This window comes from Melospiza georgiana, chromosome 9 (genome assembly GCF_028018845.1).
Source record: "Melospiza georgiana isolate bMelGeo1 chromosome 9, bMelGeo1.pri, whole genome shotgun sequence".
NCBI classification, from domain to species: Eukaryota; Metazoa; Chordata; class Aves; order Passeriformes; family Passerellidae; genus Melospiza; species Melospiza georgiana.
Genome location: NC_080438.1, coordinates 26,794,667 through 26,816,096, shown reverse-complemented (window position 1 = coordinate 26,816,096; position 21,430 = coordinate 26,794,667). Strand labels below are relative to the sequence as shown.

At 40.9% G+C, this 21,430-nt stretch overlaps 1 protein-coding gene across 1 annotated transcript in view; it reads left to right on the top strand.

The window, feature by feature from the left end:
* Positions 1–21,430, top strand: part of GLIS1 (GLIS family zinc finger 1) — a 186,970-nt gene that overhangs the window by 87,510 nt on the left and 78,030 nt on the right. The window contains 2 exon segments of the mRNA XM_058030359.1: positions 4,407–4,605; positions 10,489–11,590. Coding sequence (XP_057886342.1) covers positions 4,407–4,605; positions 10,489–11,590 — 1,301 coding nt within the window.

The following is a 21,430-nucleotide window of genomic DNA, read 5'->3' as shown; positions in this document are numbered from 1 at the left end:
ACTGATACAGAATTAACCACGTTGCTTTATTCGGTAGTGCCGACCATACACGTTCGCTCTGCTAAAATACTGTGTGTAGTCTGCAAAAATAAATTCCCCAGAACAGAAATATACTGCAATCCAAATAACTAGTTTTAAAAATAAATTGAACATGAAATAACAAATATGGATGTAGCCAACACTTAGGGTCCAGAATTTACTAGAAAGACACACATGGCTTGTATTTATCTTCCATGAGTTCTCAAGATTGATACTCGACAAATTATTTCTCTATCTGGGTTGTTTTAGTTTACAAGGGTTTTCTTAGCCCTTCTGTCTTCACTCATACATCAATGTGAAAGCAAAGAAATAAGTATTTCTGTTGTAGGATTTTATTGCATGGTTCATAAATCTTGGAGGAAAGAGACCTTTCTTTTTTATTCTAATCTTATTCAGTGCTATTGGTTTTAATCCTAATCTTTTATAGATTGTTGTCATCTGTGTCTATTTGGAAATAGGCAGAGGATCTGCTATCTCTGTTTTGAAACACCAATGTAGGACAATTTTGATCTTCACCTGACTCTCACTATGTAGCATGGTCTGCTTGGTGATAAACAATGTTTTGGCTCTCACTGTGTTTTTATTGAGGTAGTGTACAAGCATTATAAATAAATGAACCCATGTCTCTATCAGCTGTATGAAACAGACTTTAAAATGTGAACAGGTTGTAACTGATACAGAGATCCAGAATGAACCTGGGGTGTGGTGTGAGCTGCTTTGTTCCTCTTTGACATAGGAGCTCTTGAATGCAGCAGTGATAATTTAGTGCTGCTACTGTTAACCACTTCAGGGAAGGCAAACAGCAACAAAAGAGACTCAGAGTGCAGGACTTTCCCCTGTGAAGGAATGAAAAGCCCAAATGTCTAGAGGTTTGTTGTGTATGAGATGGTGCAAATGACTGTGAAGAAACTGGCCAAGAGAAAATCTGAGCATTCCTTCTGTTTGGATCTGGAAGTCCTTGTTTAGGATGTCTTGTTTTCAGATCTAACTGAAAATACCTGGATAAATACTGCAAAACCTGAAAATACTTGGGTAAAGTCTGCTAAGGCTGTAATGGCATCTGTGGCTAATCACTCCAGCCACTTCTAAAATGTTTTTCCTACTCTTGTGTCTATAATAGAAAAATTTAGACCCCATACTCATATCCCTGCTAATAGTGGTTCACTGAAACAAAGGAGAAGCCATGTTTTTTCCACAAGGCATAGAAAATCTGTCTCCACAGTCACACAGTTGGGCCTGCCTTGTAAGGGGTGTAAGAACAACTATCTACTTCCCATCCTTTGCTTTCTTTTCCTTTGCTACTTTTCTGCCCCTAAGGCTTGGGGTCATAGGATTAAGACAATTCCTCCCATTCACCATAGAGAATGGCATGACAAGCATAAAAAACTTCAGCAAAGTGTTGATTTTGTTGTTATTGTTGAAAATGTCAAAAATGGCCTATTTCATGAATCACTTTGAAGATTCTGTGTTTTGAAGCACTCGGTTTGTTCATTAGAGCTTTCAGTGAGCAGCACAGTGCTGTGCATCTCTGCATGGGCCTGAATTACTGACTGTGCAGGAGGTGTGGCAGCCACCCCAAACATTCAGGGCTGTGGATTATTCAGGATTCATCACATGGAGTGACCTGCTGAGTGTGGGTATGGCACCTTCTCTCCCATGGCTTTGCTGTGTTGGCAGCTTTTGAGTTAATAATTCCCTCTCAGTGGAGGGATGTGGTGGCCTCTTCCATCACGGATGATTTTCACTTGTTTGAGAAAATCTGGTGCTGTTTGGTCTTTCACTCGTCTCACGTGACTCATCCAGCTGCCAGTAACGGCGTTCCATTTCTCAGTGTTGTCGTGGTACATTTTGGACACCACATCCAAACAAAACCAAGAATGGCCGCTTTTTTTTTTTTTTTTTTTTTTTTTTTTTGTAACAAGAAGTAATTAAAGAGAATAAGCAGTAAGAAAAAAAAAAGCAAATGACCTAGTTTGGTCTTTGCCGCAAAACCCACAACCCTCTGGGGATATCTAGTATGTTAGGCAAATATTTCAAATCTGTCTCTATTTCGAATGTGAGTCATTTCAGTTAGACATCTTTCAGTTATTTGTTCATTGGTCTTAATTAGGTAAACTCCAAAGCACTGCAGCATGCGTTTATTGTTGAATAATTACTCTTTTGGTAAGTTTTCTTGCTCTTATCTTCTTAGCCTTAATAGCTGATTTTGTCAGTAAGGGTGAAGCTGTCCTGAATGGTAAACAGGGTGTTCCCTAGGGAAGAAAAAGAGTTATTGCCCTTTAGTAGGGGTGTTTTAAATGTTGATCTCATTGTTGGACAGACAGGTTTGGCTTTGTGTAAGGAAATGCTCTGTTTTGTTCTTGGAGAATTTGCCCCTAACAAGAAATGTAGGGCTGACCCTACAGGTCCTGACCAGTGTGAGCTGTCCTTCCCGAGGTGTGTAGCCTCATCACAGTCCATGGGATCAATTGTCACACGACTTAATCTGGCATAAATCAAGAAAAAACCCCCCCAAAGTCAGTTACCCCAAAATGAAAGAAGCAAGGTACCCAAAATTGAACTAACTTGATTACTCATATGGAAGGAATTGCCTGATTGCAGCCTTTGCACACTACTGTATCAACTCCTTCCGTTCCCTTGTGAACACTTAAATGTGAAGATATAAATCAAAACTGCAGGACACAAAAAGACAAAAGTTACCTTGATGGATTCCACTTCCATGAGATCCTTCTGGAAACCATTCTGCTTTTATTAGATTTACTCTCTGTAAATTAGGATTAGTTTTTTATATGGATTTATGGAATGGCTATGGTATAGTGCAAGCAGGGTGAACCCTCTGGTCGAAGGCAAGGGAGTGTGTGCTCTTTTCATCTGTTACTGGTAAGTTACAGAATGTAGGTTAAAGGCCCCTTGATACCAGTGAAAGAAGAGATCTGGTTCCAGACGTGGAAAGTGCTTAAATCTTATGTGTGCCAGCCAGTGATATTAATATTGTATAGAACAGCCAGTTGTCAAAGGGCCAGATTCTGTTCTCATTTAAAGTGGTGTAAAGTGGATTTTTTCCCTTTTTTTCAGAGGTAATGAATTTGCTTTCACATGTGCTTGGACACTTGAACACTTGGGTTGTCTGTGTTTGGAGATAATCTCACTGCTCTTTTTTTAGTTGCTTTGGGGGAAAAAGCCCGTGAGCTGCTGGTGTTGTTCTTGTCCATCGTTGTTCCAGCTCACATGTGGTGAGCACATTTCAGAGGCTTTGGTGCAAGTGCAACTGCACTCAGGGCACTGTTGTGCAAGAAATTTTTAGCTCTTACTAATTAATATGTAAGGTGCTTTGTGAAGGCAAATGGATTGGCTGAAACACAGAATTTCATGGATTTAGCATAAGTGTTCTGTTCCTTTGCAGGGAGCGAATGTGTTCTTTGATTTGACAGCTACAAGAGAAGATAATTATTTTTGACAGCACAGGGATAGTGTTCATGTTATTCTAGGAAATCTCTGTCTTCACACAAACAGGTATCAGTGTGTGCTGCAGTTGGTATTGCTGAGCTTTGGTGGAAGCTTCAAGTTTCTGTGTTTTGATAATATGATAAAATTGGTAAAGTACATATTTAGAAAGCCCTAATGAATTTCAGACTTGTGTCATTTGGGGAATGAAAGAAAGTTTTTTATTACAAGTCCAGTATAAATCTTAAACACTTAAAAAAGGATCCTACAGTATTTTGGAAGGAAGATACATCTTGACTGTATTCCAGGTAATTCTGCTGTTGGAAAGAGAGGAACTGTGAATTGGGTATTGTAATATGATTGATTTACCATCTTCTCTTGGTGGTGTGGCCTTTAAAAACTTATTCACAGTGTTCAACAGTGTATTTAGATACCCTTCAAATGTGATTCATCTACCCCAGTTAACAGTCCTGCTAAGGTAGGTATTGACCCTGAAGTGAGTTAAATTATGGCGCGATAAAGCCAGAAGAGGAATGGAATAAAGCCTCATGGAGCTGTAGACTCCAGAGGATATAGTGATAATTTATGTCATGGTTACAAGTAAGGCAGAGCTGATAGTTAGAAAGACCCACTACAAGCTGAAAGGCATCCAAAGTGATCTTAAACACCTCAGTCGAAACCCACTGAATACAACTGACTGTTCAGGCCAGAAGATGCTTCATTTCTGTACAACGAGAAATAAACAACCCCACATCCAAATTCCTTGGCAATTAATTTTTGTTTCCTTGTGAAACCTTTCATTGCCACTGCCTTGTTGTAAAACCAAGAATTTTCCAAGCCAATCCAAAATGAGTTTACAAAGTTGTCAGTGGAGAGAGTTCTTAGTCAAAGCCTTATCTCTTTTTTGCTTATTTTTTTGACAGTGAACGGTGGCTACAGTCACTGCAGTTTGATCTCTGAGAAGAAGAGCATGATGGACATGGAGGTGACGGGTGGCTCGGTGCCCGTGTGCCGGCAGGGTCTGTTCCTGCACGCGGGGAACTCCCTGGTGCGGGACCACGCGCTGTCCCGGGAGCGGCTGCTGCACGTGGGCCAGCTCAACCTGGCGCACTCGGATCTCAGGTACCGCTCCACGTTTCGCCACCTCGAGCCCTCGGCTCCGTCCCAGCACTACGGTGCCACCAGATTACTGCCTGGGAGGCGGGGATGGCACCTACACCCAGCCCAGTGTCCCCCACACGGTGATTTGGAATGCCACCATCAAACCTACAGGAAGCCAGTGCCGCTTCTATTTCTACTTCTAATGAAGTATTTGCAGAGTTCCCATACAGCCACATCCTTTGGTTTTGCTTTTAAGGCCATAATGTGAAAATTTGGTCTCTGGTTTTGATATATACACTGTAGTTGGATATGCTATGAACAGAATCTCTATTTAAACATTTGCTATAAATTAATTATATGAAAACACAGAACTCCATTATTTTTTGTTGTTGTTACAAATTTAACATTACCAGATTTTAAACAAGTACCCCAAACAGACATCCATTGTGAATAGAAACCTGCTACAAATTAAAATCTATCCATCTATTTTAATTATGCTGCTTTTTGGCAGTGCATATAATAGGAATAATCTTGACCTTTTTGAAGAGCTGTAGAAAAGAGAAGCCTCAATAAAGTTGCAGCCTTTATCTTAGGTACTTGGAATATTTGGCACTCTGTGGATGGACCTATCAGGCTCTGAAATTTCCATATTCACAGCGAGGGGAAATATGGCCTACAGCTTGGTCTTGAAAATCTGACTGTTCCTGATTTTATTATACATATTCATGCCTTGTTTCCCCTTTTCAATTTACTGGTGGGTTAAGAACATCTGTGTTTTCAGGAGAAAGAGGCACGGTAATGTGGCAAGCAAGTGGAAAGGCTTTTTTTCATGTTTGTTTGCTTGTTTGTTTGAAAAGGATAAATAATATCCATGCCACAACAAAATAATCCACTATTGCCACATGGATTTGTAGATGCCTTTGCATCTGGATGTAAATCTGCTCCCTCCTGGTTTCTTTATGGCTCACTGTGGGACTGGCAGTTATCAACCTTTTTTTTTTTTTCATTCTGTCAGTGAGGACAATTATGAAACAAAGATAATTAAGGCAGGAGCAAACAAAAGCAGGAAGAGAATACTCTGCTTAGATCTTTTTGAACCTTTTTGTAAATTTTATAATGAGGAAATGACAGATACCTTCATACCTGGCATCACAGTACCCATCCTCAGAAATATGAACCCCTTCCAGCCTCCATTTGGAAGAGAATTCCCAGAACAACATAAAGGGTTGTTGACTGCATAACATGAGAAAGTAGCAGGTGGTAGGCCTGATTCCCTCCCTCTGCTTTGTGGCATGGTCTAAAGCCTTAAGACTCTGCTGCCTCTCAGTTTGGAAGTGTTTGGAGAATATCCTGAAGGACATTACAGGTTGTTTTGTATCCCACTGGTCATGCTCTGCTTGTATGTCCAGCTGGCTAACAGTGCATTTGTGTTAATGGGATTTGCAAGACGAAGCCAGTGCCCAGCTCTGCTCTGTGGTCCTCACAGACACAGTGTCTCCTTATAACACAGTGCTTTTCATGAGACACATGGCACAGGGCCAGAGCCTTGGTGTTTGAGAGAAGGTGGACAGCATTTCAGACCATTTCTTTTCATGTTGTTTGGATGTTGAAGATTATGGACAAGCAAGAGGAAAGCAGGTCCTTCCCTGAAGAACTGAAAAGAGGAGAATGAGTGACTCAGAAGTGACTGAGCTGGGAGTGATGCCCAGGAGAGGAGTGAAGTCAGTGGGAGCCAAGGGTGTTCTGTGCCTCCCCAGATCTCAGCCTTCATCAGAAAATGGATGAGAGAAGTAGGGCTGCAATTGTCAGATACTGGAGCACATGGACATCAGGACAAACTCTCTTTGCTTGTTCTGGCCAGCTCTAATGATCAGCAGAGAGATAAAAGGAGACATAAATTCAAACAATATCTCTGGGTAGAACTTTGAACCACTTTGCATTTCTAGGTTATGGAACATACAAGGAAAAGCCAAACAAACCAGGGAGCACTTCCCCTAGCAATCAAAAATCTTATTTTAGAGTTTGCAGTTTTAATTGTCTTTGTCCTTTTATCACTTCAATGCACTGAGACTTGTTATCTCCTTCAGCTTCTCCCTGAAATTGTTTTCCCTTGGAAACTGTATTCTAGGGATGACTGCCTTAGTCCAAGAATCATGATCCCTCTTCTTCTGGCCCCTTTTCCCCACTCAGTTAATAACTTTTAAGCTGTGCAGCATAATTGCTGCTACATTCTATCTGTGAATGCAATGTGTGTGGGACTGGAAAAGTCCCAATACCTTCCTCACCACAACTGGAGGCATCACACAGCTAACGTTGGCCTTTTGTCAAATAATCCATTATCAGCTCCGGCAAACCCGCCCACACTGCGCTCAGTGTGTAAAACCCAGGGAAGGCATCAGAGCACTCGGATAGTGTTGCACAGGGTCCCTGGATGTGCAGCACAACAATCCCCTCCAGCTCCTTAAAACTGTCAGTTATCACCGGGTGCACATTTCCAGTGGCAGCGGAAGGCATGTATGTTTTGTAAATAATCCGGAGATTTCAGATACAGTCATCTTTTCCTCTGAGGGCAGTTGGGAACTGCAGTGCTTCTGGCATGGTGCTACTGGCCTCGTGCTCTGGCTCCAATTACCACGTAAGGGAGTCTCTTAGGAAACACTGCCTCAGTATCCTCTGAGAGGCTGCTGTTACTCTTCAAAGGCCTCACACTCAGCTTTCATGAGCTTAAGAGGCAGTTCTGTTCCCTCAGACTGCCCATCCCTGGTGCGTGGATGCTCCCTCTGAAGGGAGGTTTGTGGGGTATATTCTTCTGCTGACCCCACTCTCTTTCCAGGGTTGCTTATGTGGAAGCCCCTGCAGAGCTGCTCATGATGATCCGTGTGTCCATGGTGCTCCTTGCACTGCCCTGCTCTCCTCTGTCCCTCTCATCTTACCTGTTTATTTCATATGCATTTATGTCTATATTTGTCCAGAGATTGTGAAATCCTTACAGCCAGCACGGCCTGTGGGTACCAGACCTGGAGTCTGCTCCACGGCTGTAAGAGCACGGTGCCAGGGGCAAAGAGTCAATGGGTATAAGGAGAGCCCCCCTGCAAGCTGGCTGCCAGACACCTTGTGTCACTCCTGCATTGGTTTTGCTTCTGTTTCCCTTCTCCCTTCAAACCCCTCAGGACAGGGAGAAATGAGCAGGGCTTTCCCTAGAATAGTGAAGTCTGAGTTCTGCCAGGAGTACAGGAACTTTGTATTAATGCACCTTGATATCAGGTACCCCAACACTCAAACACCAGGAAATTGAAGAAATGTCAGACTTCTCCCAGCAGAGTTAAGTAATATGGGATGTATAATGTATGTAAATTACAGTGCTACAGAGAAAACTGCAGATCCTGGAGAGGACTTGGTTTTGATCTACACAAGCAGCCTGTGCTTATTATTTTGTAGGCAGAGAATGGATAAGACTCATCTGTGGCAGTGGGAAGAATGACTTTAGTGCCCTCATCTCATTTGCTTTTGAAGTAAGGCATTCCAGCTTGCCTTGTGGTTCAGAACTCTCTTCTGTGTGTCACAGAGTCTGCACTGCAATATCATATCAATACAGTCTGGACTCTGAGTAAGATCTTCTGCTGGAAAGGTTCCTGAGGATTTTGGAAACCTAGTTTTTCTCAAGACAGGGATGTTTGTGTCCATCCTGCAGGTACTCTGCACCGACTCCAGCTTAATCAAAAACCAAACTTCTCTCATGGATTTCTGGCAAGATGGGAGCTTTACATAAAGCTTAATAATACAACACCAATTATCACAGGCTGAAATGTAAGGCTTGGGTTAGCTTTATATGATGTAGGAAATGTGTTGAGTTTACTTTAGCCTGAAGCTTTGAGACCACAAAACTGTGATACAAACTGAATTATTTAGGAGAGTTTTTGTACAGCAGAAACCAAGTAATAGGAAATGCTGTGCCTGGCATGGCGTGCTGTAAAGCCTTTCTCAGAATGAGTTTAAAACACCAATCTTTCACTGAGCAAACAGAGCAGGGTTTCCCAAACATATGCAATAAAAGTATACTTATGCCACATATTTTACAGACATATGGTTCTGTAAATGTTAAAAAATAATGTATGAATGCTGTTTGGTTTGGTTTTTGAAAATATAAATTTGCCATCTGCAGAAACAGGTGCTTTACGTTTATCCAGAGACCAACTGTGCAAACCTAAAGGGAGAAATTACGAACAGTGCTTTATGGAAACCTCTAAAATTTTTTAATGTACTGTTTTAAACTTTCTGGTGGAAAACAAATTATCTGATTGTTCTGTATCAGTGAATGCTGGGGAATTTTACATCTCTCATGATCTTAAAGGGTTTTTTTACATTAAGCCCTATTGGAACTTAGAAACCTGTCAGTAGTGAATGCAGTATTCCCAGTCGTGTGCCTCATACAGGTACCAGTTTTTGACAACCTTAATTTCATGGGAAGGAAGTATTTTTGAAGCTTTTGATTGTTGTTATTTTTTCCATCCCTTTTTGGTTTTTTTGAGGGCTATTACCAAGGAAATTTTAGAAGTTATCCCAGCTTCCCATCTTAATATTAGTGATGGATTAATGGAAATAATAGTGATAAAATAATCTAAAGTGTAAAATAAATGCAATTTATTCAGCAGATTCATAGTTTAGTGTATAAATGTCCAAAATACTTTCAAGTACATGTGTTTCGTGCTTTAAAATGTGTCAGACCTGTCTTAGCTGTGGTGTCACACACAGGCTGCCAAATGGTGGGTTTTCTTCAGCTTTTGTGGTGCTAGCATCATAAAGGCATAAAATTCATTTAAGTGGAACATGTCAGCTTAAGAGCCACGGGGCACTCCTCTGGAGGGTTTATTAGCTGAGGCACAGCTTTCCTGCACACAGATGTACTGTTTCCTCTCCTTGGTCTGGCACGATGAAGCCATAGGTTAAACCCTCCCATGCTTTGGGGATATGTAAGGAACACCCTCTGCTCCTAAGAAAAAGCACACAGTTGGATCATCCACAGTAAATGTTTATAGCTGAGATAAAATGTTTTATTTTAAGCCATAAACCAGTTGCTAACTGCTTGGAAGAAAATGTTAGGAGCAAATGTTTCTTAATGCAGTGCTTTTCTGAAAAGTCTTTTGTGGAGTTCCTCAAGGATCTGCTTCTTCAATGAATGGATTCAACACACATGAAAAATGATGAAAAATCATTTCTGCAAAACAGAACTGTGATTTACAATCCCATGCACTCTTTATTATGAAAAATGGAGATGGGAGTACATAGGCTGCCATTTTAAATTTACTGGCTGTGAACTTTTTATTCTGTGGAAGTAAATGCTCAGCAGATCTCTCATTGATTTTGGAATGCTGGTTGAAAGCAAGCAATTCTTCCACTGTATTCCTTTTTTCCTCAGTGATCTGGCTCCTTTTTTAAGTTAGCAAAGGAAAGCATGTCTCTAACGTGTAAGCAAAGCTCAGCTAGCCTTTTTTGTGTCAACAAAAATGCCAAGGCATTTCCCCAGTGTGCTCTGAGGAAAATGACAGTATTTTAATAATTCAGAAATGCCCAAAGTTCTCAAAGTTCATTCTCAGCTATTGTTTTGCCCAATCTATTATGCATTGAAAGTCTCTATCGTGATTGATGAGCTGCCTGTAGCAGTGAAGATTCTCTGTTCCATGTGTAACCCAGTGTGTCAGATTAATCCTATGTAAAGTGATGCTGTCTTTACACAGGTTGGAGAGGAAGCACTGCAGATTTTTTTGGTGTAATTGCTGCATTAGACAGGCAACATCAGCAGAGAGCAAGTGCTTCCCTTCTGCAGGGCTTAACAAGTTTTATGTCTTGTACAAAAATCATAAACGCTGTGGTGGTTAGTGATGCTTAATGAAAACTGTATTGCAGGTCACCCAGGTTTCAAGACTCAGTAGATTCTGCTGCTCCATGCCTGAACGGAAGTCACCCGGCTCAGCACATTAAACAAGAATGCCCCAGTGATTATAAGGTTCTGTCTGAGGCTTCCACACATAGGAGGATTACAGAGGGGATGGAGCTGAGAGCCTCCAGTAGTCTGCACCCTGAACTAGACCTAATGAATAATAGCTTTACAAATTCACTTTCATCCTACTTGTTTAATAATGAACACAGCTCCTCCCTGGGTCCTTTGTCACTTGGCACCCCTCAGCACTCGGCCAGGCTACAGACCAGCAACCTGAAGAAGAGATGCATCTCTGTTGTGCCGTCTTCAGCCGAAGGAATCGATATTACAGCGATCATCCGCACGTCGCAGACGTCACTGGTCACCTGTGTGAATGGACTGCGAGCTAACTCAGCTGGCATTTCCTCTCATCCTGTGGAGATCAGTCATCACAGTGCTCAAAAATCCTCTCAGCCCCAGTCTTGCTCTCAGCCTGGAAACCCTTGCAGTATTCCCTCCCCTCCAGCATGTCTTGTACCTCTTTCCACTGAGTGTGACAGAGGTGACTGTGAGCAGATACAAATGCAGCAAGTCGAGGAGAATGGCAGCCTCAGCCTTATGATGAATGGCACGAGCCTTCCTCCCCAGAGCTCCTCGCACGGCACCCAGAAGGTGAGTTTCTTAAAACAAGAACCGGCTGACGATTATTCCTCCACTGCTGATCTCTTCCGCCATCACCAGGGGTTGCCTCCCCCGTACCACCTCCACCAGCAGCTCAGCCAGAGCCCAGGCACGCTGCCTCACCTCAGCACCTCCGTGTCTCCCAAGTCCCTGCAGCCCAGCGACGGCGATGAGCAGGACCTCGGCAGTGGCAGGCAGGTGTGCCAGTGGATTGACTGCAGTGCCACGTACGACCAACAAGACGAGCTGGTCAGACACATAGAAAAGACTCACATTGACCAGAGGAAAGGAGAGGACTTCACTTGCTTCTGGGCAGGCTGTGTCCGCCGCTATAAACCCTTCAATGCTCGTTACAAACTGCTGATTCATATGAGGGTTCACTCTGGAGAAAAACCAAACAAGTGCATGGTAAGTCTGGATTATATTTGTTTGAATAGAAACATAACTGCTCTTCTCTCTTTCTTGCTCTCTCTTCGATCTTATTCCAGTGTAATTGTTGTGCTTTCCTGTAACTTAGTCTGTAGCAGGCTAAAGGGGAATTGGAGAAAACCTTAATCTAGAAGGAAATGATTGAGTAAAAAATACTGTAGTTCTTGGAAAAGGGATTCGGTTTCCTTATATGAGAGCTTAACTTTTAATACAGTGCTTTGTTTTTTTAATATTCATTAAACCACTAATAAAGTGATGATCAAAGCACGCAGCCGTCACTTAACGTAAAACAAAGTCACTGAGCCTCGGGTGACATTTTTAATCAAGAAACATAAAACACATCTAATGAAATTCTTCTCATTCCTTGAGCTGAACAATAACCCATAGAGTTGTAAGTGCAAAAGCTTCAAATGTAGTTTAGACAAAAGAAAGAAACTTTTAAAGGATTTTAAATAGTTAAAAGACTAAAAAGAATATATTTAATTACTTTTTCAAAGGTTGTTAGGGGTTTTTTTAATTTGCGAAACAGAGCTTTAAAAATAAGTAAAAACCATTGTTCTCTTCTGATCAAGAAGATGTAAACAACAGCAGTGTTCCAAAAAGAGGATCTTGGGAATAACACCATCTCTGCATCTGCCCACCATGATGACAATATGGCCAAACTAAAATAAAAGTTAATGACTTCCATTAAGCTTTCCACATGTTTGAAACAACAATGATACAAGACCCTGACTGAAACAGATGAAGCAAAACAAGTTTGACATAAGCTTCCAAATTGGGCCATGAATTTTGGAAAGTCTCATTTGTAACACCCACACGTGTGTGCACGCATGCACACGCACAAAAAAGTGCAGACAAAGGGAATGGTTATGGCAGCAGGTTGGGGTTCCTGATAGGCAGAATTTTCAGCTATATGTCTATTTTATTGTTTTGATCAGAGCATGATGCAGTGGAAAATGCTTGTAAGGATGTTAGATCATGACAAACTTTTCCATGGTAAGCTGTAGCTTTCTATGGAGGAATAGGAAAGAATGTTTGTAGAAAAAGCTTTCAGGCCTGTGATGGTTATGGAAGGGAGAAGGAAGAAAACAAAAGTATTCAAAATGTGTTGCAGAGAAGAATTTTCTCTGTAAGTGATTGTCCTGATTATCTTTTTACTTCCATTGCATAAATGAAAAGCATTATCTTAATGTCCCACACAGTTTAGTGGGTATTCCCTAAGATAATGCTGGAAACAGTGCACATATTTAGAGAATACCATTAAATTGTCCAAGATAATATGGAAACACTCTAAGCCTTATGTGTTTCTTTTTGCTTTGAAAGCAAGAACTGAGTGGTTTTATTCCAGAAGTAGCTCAATTGCATTTTCTAAATGTACAAATGAATTAAACTTCCCCTGTATAGATCTCTTTTATTTATCAGTTATCAAAGGATAATGCAAGTTTGCTTCTTTCCAAACAAAAGCGTAGGTAAGTAAATTGAAAGCATACTTAAAACATGAAGCCCTGATTAGTTTCCTGTGGTGCTGAAAGATCAGTAGACTCTGTGGATAAGGGAACTTGTCTCTTTTCCTGAAAAATGCATATTTAACAGGTATTGTATGGCAGATTTCTAATGTTACATTCCCATTATTACAGAAAACTTGGTAAACCAGAGAAATGCTGTAATATCTTAGTAAATGCTAAAAATGTCATACTTTCAAGTAATTTCATCTGTAGTAAAGTGCCAGCTTTTGATAACACATCAGGGTTTTGTGAATAGGTTGGAAAAACCTCTGCATCTGATATTGCAGACAGCCTTTATGTCATATTTATATAGTCTTGGCATGTAAGCATATAGAGATCTCTTTTACTGGAGCAGATATTGTAGCTGTTCCCATACATGGAACAGCCCAGTCAGGACTGGGAGCTCCCCATTGCTCAACTTGGAGTTAACCCTTCTCTTCCCACAGCAAGAGGCATCATCCACTGTCAGCAGAGGTATTGTGTGTTAAACCTTGCAGTCTGTAATTCTGCAGGGAGGGAAGTGGATCCAAGAGAATACACAGAAACCATCTCTTCTTTGCAAATTTAGTTTTCTACCCTGAAAACAGCTTGATCTAGCAGGGGCAGGGTCCAAAGCTACAGCACAGCTCCTTGAAGTTGTTAATATCAAGTGGGGATTATTTGCCCAGTGAGTTCCATTCCATGTGAAACAGAGGTTGCTGTGCAGTGTTGCGTTGTGCAGTGATGTCATGTCATTTTAAAGGATGGCTTTTCTTTTGATGTGGTAATAATTGTGCTGTTATTCCTGCAAATTAAGAAGGCAGTTCTTTCTCTGTCTATAGAGGTCTGAGATTTTGTTTTGTTTTTTTCTGTAGCTCTGTTAAAGTAACTTTGGATCTCTTGTGTTTGTAGTGGAGATTTTCTTTTGCTGTTCACAATTACCCATTGTACTTTCTTTTAAAGCCCTCAATTTCTCTCTTGCCTGTAAGATTACTGCCTGACTAGGTATTGAACTGCTCAGGGGAAGCTAACAGTGAACAGCACCCCGCTCTCATACATAAAAGTACTTTTCCATGTAAAATTATTAATTTCTTATGACAGGCTTTGCTACTATGTACTGTAATAGACAAAGGAATTTTGGAATTCAAGCTACTTGAGAACAGGAAATACATGAGACATTTTGATTGAAAAGTAAATGGTTCACTAAAACTGCAGTTAATCCTTTTATTATCTTTCCAACAGCAGTTTCCACAATACTTTCATGAGGTAAGCTTCCTTCAGTCCAACTGTAACACTCTCATCGTTGCAGCTGGTTTGAATTTAGCGAGCCTGCTTCTTTCTTTACTACAGACAGGCGACAGGCAAAACAGGATCTGCTGTGGAGCACTGCTGATGTTTTGGGTCCATATTCTGCTCACTGTGTTCCATTGCCAGAGCTGGTACTATGAGTGTTCTGTTTTCACATTCTGTTAAATATTCTAATTAAGGGGTGCCTTCTCGTCATTGTGTCCTTCAGTTTGGTTTTTCCTTGGGCTCTGCAAGTAGTCTAAAGGAAACTACCTAATCTCTTTGCAATATCCTGTTATGTTTCATACTTAACTCATGTTATTTTAGTTTTATTAAATTTGGGGTTCATCTGCATTATAATCAAAAATATATCCAACAAAAATAATGATGCAATGCCTTTAAGACTTTAACTTCTGAAGATTAATTTCATGCTTTTTTAGATTTGATGTCCCAGACAATTGGAATTTTGATTGTCTGAGACAGCAAAAATTAGCAAGCTTAAATGGTTTTTATTTTAAAAAAAGGAAGAGCAAAAAGTTTCTCATAGCTGCATCTTTTGCTGCCTTTCAGTTCTTCGAATACTTTGGTGAGTAGAAGCATGCTGATCTCCAGATATTGCATCCTTGGTTTAAGCCTCTGCTTGCAAATGTAAAAACAGAGCTGCTCATTTAGTTGTCTGGAATTGTTTGATTTGGACAAATCTGTGCTTGGCTTATTAGTTTACCCTCTTGTACTCTTGTGGCTTCATAATGAGTAGAAAATATGTTCCCATCACTGCCTTCATATGTGCTCAGGGGCCTCCCCAGACAGGATCAAGGTAAATTATTTATCTTCATGTAATTTCTACAGGTGTAATTAGTATTCATAGAAATTTGCTATCATAATGTATGTGACATCCATGAAGGGAGCTGAACAGGGATAATATTTACGGTTAATGTCTTTAGTTTTTGTATTTCAGAGAAACAAATGCCTCCTCTGTTTGTTTTAGACCTGTTCTCTGTGTTTGCCTAGAGAGTTAAGACTTTGAAGCAGAATCTTTTTTTCATGTATATATTCAACATACTCAGTTTGGGAGGAATCTGAATGGAGTGGTTTGGGTGCTGTATTGTACACAGTGAAATTCAGCACCTGTGCTGTTTGTAGTCAGTTCTTTTGAATCCCTCAGGCTGAGACACCACAGGTACTGCATTAAACATGGGGAAATTGAGACAGAGAAGATAAGTAACTTGCCTCAGGGCATCTTTAGGCAATTCCAGCATTCCAGGGCAGATCTTGTGTTCCAATCACCATTTCACACAAACTAACAATTTGCAATTTACTGGTGAAACAGATTTTTGTACAGATTGCACAAAAGATTGCGCTCTGGCTGAACTTCCTGTTAAGTTTTCTCCGCACGTCTCTGACGCAGGTGGTTTGACATGATGTGAGTGTGTGAGAGCTTTCATCAGAAGGCTTGGCTGCCTCTGTAACACTTCATGGGCAGTGACCTGCTTATTGGGAATACAGGAGAATGCCTGCGGAGCAGATTAGTATTATGGCTTCTGTTTCTGAGGAAACCAGCGTGGCATCTCTGTTCTCAGTAGATGGCGAGTCTGATGCCGTCTGCAGTCCATGGGGAGTGTGTGTCCAGCAATGCAGGGTGGGACTTGAGATCTCTACAGGGCTGCAGCTACAGAGGAGTCTCAGGGACAGCCCTGCATCTGTGGGGAAAATGGGTCTGCATGCAGCAGCTTATCCGCTTGTGAGTTACTTCACCTAAACAATGAGTTTCCATGCCTGACTCGAGGGAATGTTGTGGAAGTCTGGAAAGTGTTTTCAGCTTTTGGAGTGGAGGGTGTCATGCACTGATGCCAAAGGAGTGCTTTAAAAGAACAACAATAATATTGGGCTCACTTTCTTTCCTTTGAAGTCAGTAGTAGGAAACATCCATTCTATCAAAGCTGCCTCAGCAGAGATCTCTCTTTTTATTAGGTCTCTGATGGCATTTCCCGATACTGTCAAGGAATATCAGCATTCAAAACACTCTGATTAGAGGAGTAGACAGCAGTTCAGTGGTTTTGTGGAAACACAGTGTTTGTTTGTTTACAAAGCCCACTGCAGATTCCAGGGCAGCACAAATGGGTTTAAGCGTGCCCCAGCACTGGAGGGCAGGCCAACAACAGGCTTTAGGCTTGGCTCTCTCAGCTCATGCCCAGCCAGCTGCTGAATTTGAACTGCTGTCTGCCCACAGGAAAGCTCCACACTAACAGGTCTTGCAGAGCAAAAGCAGCAGAAATTACTGGGCCCAGATTCCATTGTGAATGAGATTGTGCCGTGTTCCAGTGCAGCAGGACAGAATTGCAAATGACTACAGTGCAATGGCCCCACACTGCCCTTGGGGGCTGGGGACCTTGCCTTGAGCTGGGCTGCAGAGGGGGGAGCTGCCAGGGTTTTCCTGAAAGATTATCAGCCTCCCAGTTTGGTCCTGGGATTGTTGGGCTTCTGTGATGTGCATCTCCTTTATCAGGCTGATATAAAAATGATAGAGGATGCTGGACCTGGTGGGATTGTGCTCTGAGCAGGCTGGACTGGCTGCCTTTTCTCTTGCTTTCCAGCAGTGTGATACAGGTTAGGTCTGGCTGACATACTGCCAGGGTTCTTTTTGCGTAAATCTAAATAAATTAAAATGAATTAAAATGCCAGAATCCAGAATGGCTTTCAAGTTCACTTGTCTGCCTTAAAAATGTTATACAGGACGCTGAAGAGATCTGAGAAATGGAATATGGTAGTTTGAGGTATAGCATGAAACTTTTATGGAGGAGCTTTCAGATACATTTTTAATCCTATGAGAATGTTTACTTCCACAAGGTTTAATTTCATTTTACCTGATACATTATTAAGTAATTTGGGACCTGTTTAAAACACATTAATCCTGAAGATTCCCTGATGCATTTGTGCAGATCTGGTGACTGTGTAGGTACTGCTGTTCAGTGTGTTAAATAAGAAACAAAGTGGGGTATTAGCAGTACTATCACCACAGCACTGTGGGCACTCCCCCTGTGAAACTCCCTGCCATAGGATATAGTAATTAATTGCCACTGTTATGGTTCTCACAGTGTTGGATAATTTCCACTAACAATACTTGGTATCTGCTGAAGGTAAGGTGATAGGCAGATAGTGGTTTAGGGAACAGATAGCCTTGTGACAAAAGCATGGGTATGCATTTCCATCCTCCATGATAGAAATTTTGTTAGGTATTTCACCAATTTTTTCAAAGCAGCAGTAGGATCACAGTAGAGCTTTGAGAAAAAAACATTAGTGAATCTGGGTCACCTTTATTTTGGAAAAGAAGTGATGGGGGACAGTGAACAGGACTAGAGGATTTTGTTACTATTGACATTTTACAGACAATGTGCTATTTTGGAAATGTTTCAGTATTTCAACCCATCATTTTTTTACTTTCTGTTTCAGCATGAATAAAGTTTAAACAAAGACACTTCTTTTTGTTGTTGTTTAAAAGCTTTTCCCATTTGATTTATTCAGTGTTTTTATTTTGTTAGCAGAGTCCCCCAAACAATTATATTTCAGCTCATCCTGGACTGATTTATCTTCTCTTCATTCTTCAGTGTTCTGATTTGGCTACTGAAATACATATTTTTCACCACAATTCCAACTGTGACCTGATTTGAGTACAAGGAAAATGATCCATTTGCCTGCAAAGCCACAAATATTTGTCAGAATACTAAACACTGAGCTTTTGACAAATACCTGACAGTGCTCTGATTGAAAGAGAACATCTCAAGTAGGGAACAGTTTTGTACTAGAAGTGTTTCTCCCCAGGGGCTGGCACTGGCACCCTTGTGGCACACAGGATGGGCACTTGTACCAGAGCTCCTCCACACCAAACAAAGTCATTCATGTGCTTTGTCAAATAATATGGGCTGAAGTATGACCAGCTTAGAAAAGTGAAATTTATTAGTTGTGACCTGCCATGTCTGGCTGCCAGACAGATTTCTGGGAATGTCTCCCAGATCTCTTTTGGAAGATTTCTTCTAGGCTCCTTTCCCTTCCCTTTCCCCAGTTTGCATACAAAAATGACATCTCGATACCATGTTTTTATCTTTATCCTCTTGTCCCACAGGACTCAGCAAGTAGTGATTCTTTCTCATATTAAGACACTCACAATTATTTCCAGCTCTGCTGTGGCCTGGTTTTGCATGTAGATTTATTCAAACCCCAGTCTCAGCACAGACCTATAAACCTCTCATGAGGCATCACCTTTTGAAGATATCTTGCAAACAGCCTCCTAACTCCCAATTCATTCCAGCTGCACCACAAGATCACTTTCTTTGCCATGCAGATCAATGGATTTTATCAAATAATCACATCTGAAGAGCAAAAAGGGAGAAAGGCTTTTCAGCCTCTAAGCACTGCATTTGCTATAACTCAGGATTTCTGTAGCTCACCATTTCCCATGCAGCAAAAGTGTGACAAGGTTTCTTTTTCACTGTCTCCCCTGCCTTGGAGTGAATCATCCATGGGTTTCACTGTTTAAATCTGCTCAGTAGTAAAGATAAGTGATACACCCTCAACTAGTCAGATGCATTCTCCACTCTAGTAATAAGTTTTACAGAGCAGGAAATGTAATTGTGAAATATCTGTTTGCTGTAGGAATACCTTAATACATCTCAAGAGTACCTCAGAGATGTGTCCAGCAGTTGTGTCATAAAACCATAATTGTGGAGGATCCAGCATCATTATGGGTGGCTGATTTGTCTCCAGAAGATCTGAGAAAGCAGGGTGCATTCAGTGATATGAATAATATTTACAAGCAATGAGAGAAGAATTTTCTTTTTACCTCTTGAAATTTAATTTATAAAAAACAACTTGCATGCAAATATTATTAATCCTGTCATTTGGGTGACAGCTTGGCTGCTTGGTGCAGAACTTGTAAGTTCTAAAATTTTAAAGAAAGTATTTGTGCTTGTGTTGTTGAGGTTAAGTGCTTGGCTTTATTTTATTCCTTTGTATGTGTTCTGTGGGGATTATTAAAAGTGGTAGGAATTGTTCAGAACTCTCAGTGATTTAGCCTCTCTGAACAGTGATTAACCTCAGGAAGGAAAAATAGTTTGTATCACATGGCAGAAGGCTTGGTCAAATTAAAAAGCCATAAAATTAAATATTGTTTAAAACCTGTGCCAACGATATACTTAATAATATTTCTTATTAGGCCAATACATTTTAATGCTCGTTATTAGTGAAACCTATGTCATTTAATAAAAATGTTAATCTGCATTTGTAGGCAGCAGAGAGGCTGTATAGTGTAGTCTCAGGGGAGAAAGAGGAATTTAGTGCACATTAAAAACTTTATACAGTCATTCATGCAGTTTTATCTCAGTTCTCAATGTGATGCATTTGTTTGTTACTTTGGGGCAAACCAGCAGCAGTTGGCCTTTAATATCAGATGAGAAATGAAAAGCCTTCATTGCACAGTGCAGGGTCACATTCTGAAACCTTCACTGGCTCATTTAGCAACTAGTCCAGTGGGCTTGGTAAAAAACCAATGTCTGGTTAAGCTAAATATATCAAAATGTGACCTGCTGGCATCTGACAGCTCAGTCTGAGCTATTTCCAAAAGCAGGCCTGGTTTTGGGTAGGTTTGTTTTGGAGGTGCCCTGCTCTGCACCTCTGAAGGTGAAATTCTCTTCCCCTCAGACCAGGAACGGAGTTACTGAAATGTCATGAACACTTTGGGATATTGTCACCTTGGATCTCCTTTTCCTTACAAGTACAATGAAATAAATTTCTTTGGAGCAGAGTGAGGGTGAATAATCACAGTGAGATACTGAGGCCAATAACTTAACGTGCCCATAATGCTATTTTACATCTCTAATCATTCCTTCTGCTGAGAATCTCAAAGCTCTTTCAGGCTTTTGCCTGCCAACAGCATTTCCTGTGTGATGAAAACTCTTGTGCCCAAGTTCTGGATACAGTTGAATTAAGACAAATTACTGTGCTGCTTTCTCTCCCTGTTTAAACTGGTGTCATTGTAAAGAACATATGAAATGTCTGGTGGAAAAGGCAAGGAAAAGATATCCTCCTTCCCAGAGTATTTTCTCTTTCATGTATTTTGTAAAGTTGGTATAAGACTGTGCACCTTTGCTGATCAGAAAGACCCTTTTACTTCAGAACATTATTCTCATGAGTAGAGGTGTGCAAGACAGTGGTTTTATTCAGCTGTATTGTGGCTTTCAGACAAAATATCACCATTGTAGAGAATTCAATGCCCTGTGTTCTGTCTTACACCTGTATTTGCTGTATTTGGGTAAATCAGAAATGGCTGCATTTCAAATAGCTGTGCATTTAATCACAGACATTTGTCAGTGCCTGACTTTTCTATTTACATCCCTGGCTGATTGTGGAGTCAAGGAACAATAGGGGTTTTATATCAAAGTCTGCTCTAGCTGTCTATATCTGTGTCTTCCCTCCATCTCCTTCTTTTATTGTTGTGTACAGATAACATATGTGTGAAGAGATCCTCTGCTCAGGTACAGTGGAGCTGCAGTGTTAAATAATTGATCTTGATCTGTCTTTTGAAACTGCATCCAAGGCATTTAAAAGTGGGAAATGGAAAAAGCATGTTCTCATAATCCAGCTCAGTAAAGTTTGCACAACTGCTCTTTGTTTCATCATGCCTACAATAAATCTTTCATTTTTGCCAATTGAGAATGCCTACTAAATCTGCAAATGATTACTTCCCTGAATTGTGTTGGGATTCTTGCAATACATTTTTCTTACATGGGTAATGATAAAATAAGAGTCCATCAAAAAATATTTTATTGCCTGGCGGAGAGCCTTTTATGAAATGGTTTTGATTCAAGGAGATTCTTCCAAGTGTTTTAGAACCGTTGCTTACAACTTCCCTTTAACCCTTGCATGGAGGGCTGCCAGGCCCTGGGAATGTCAGGATCAGGGTCAGTCAATCAGCAGCTGGTGGAATGCAGGACCTGGGTATCAGTTTAACCTGCAGCCCTCGGCCCAGAGCGCGAGCGCCTGCTTGTAAAGGGAT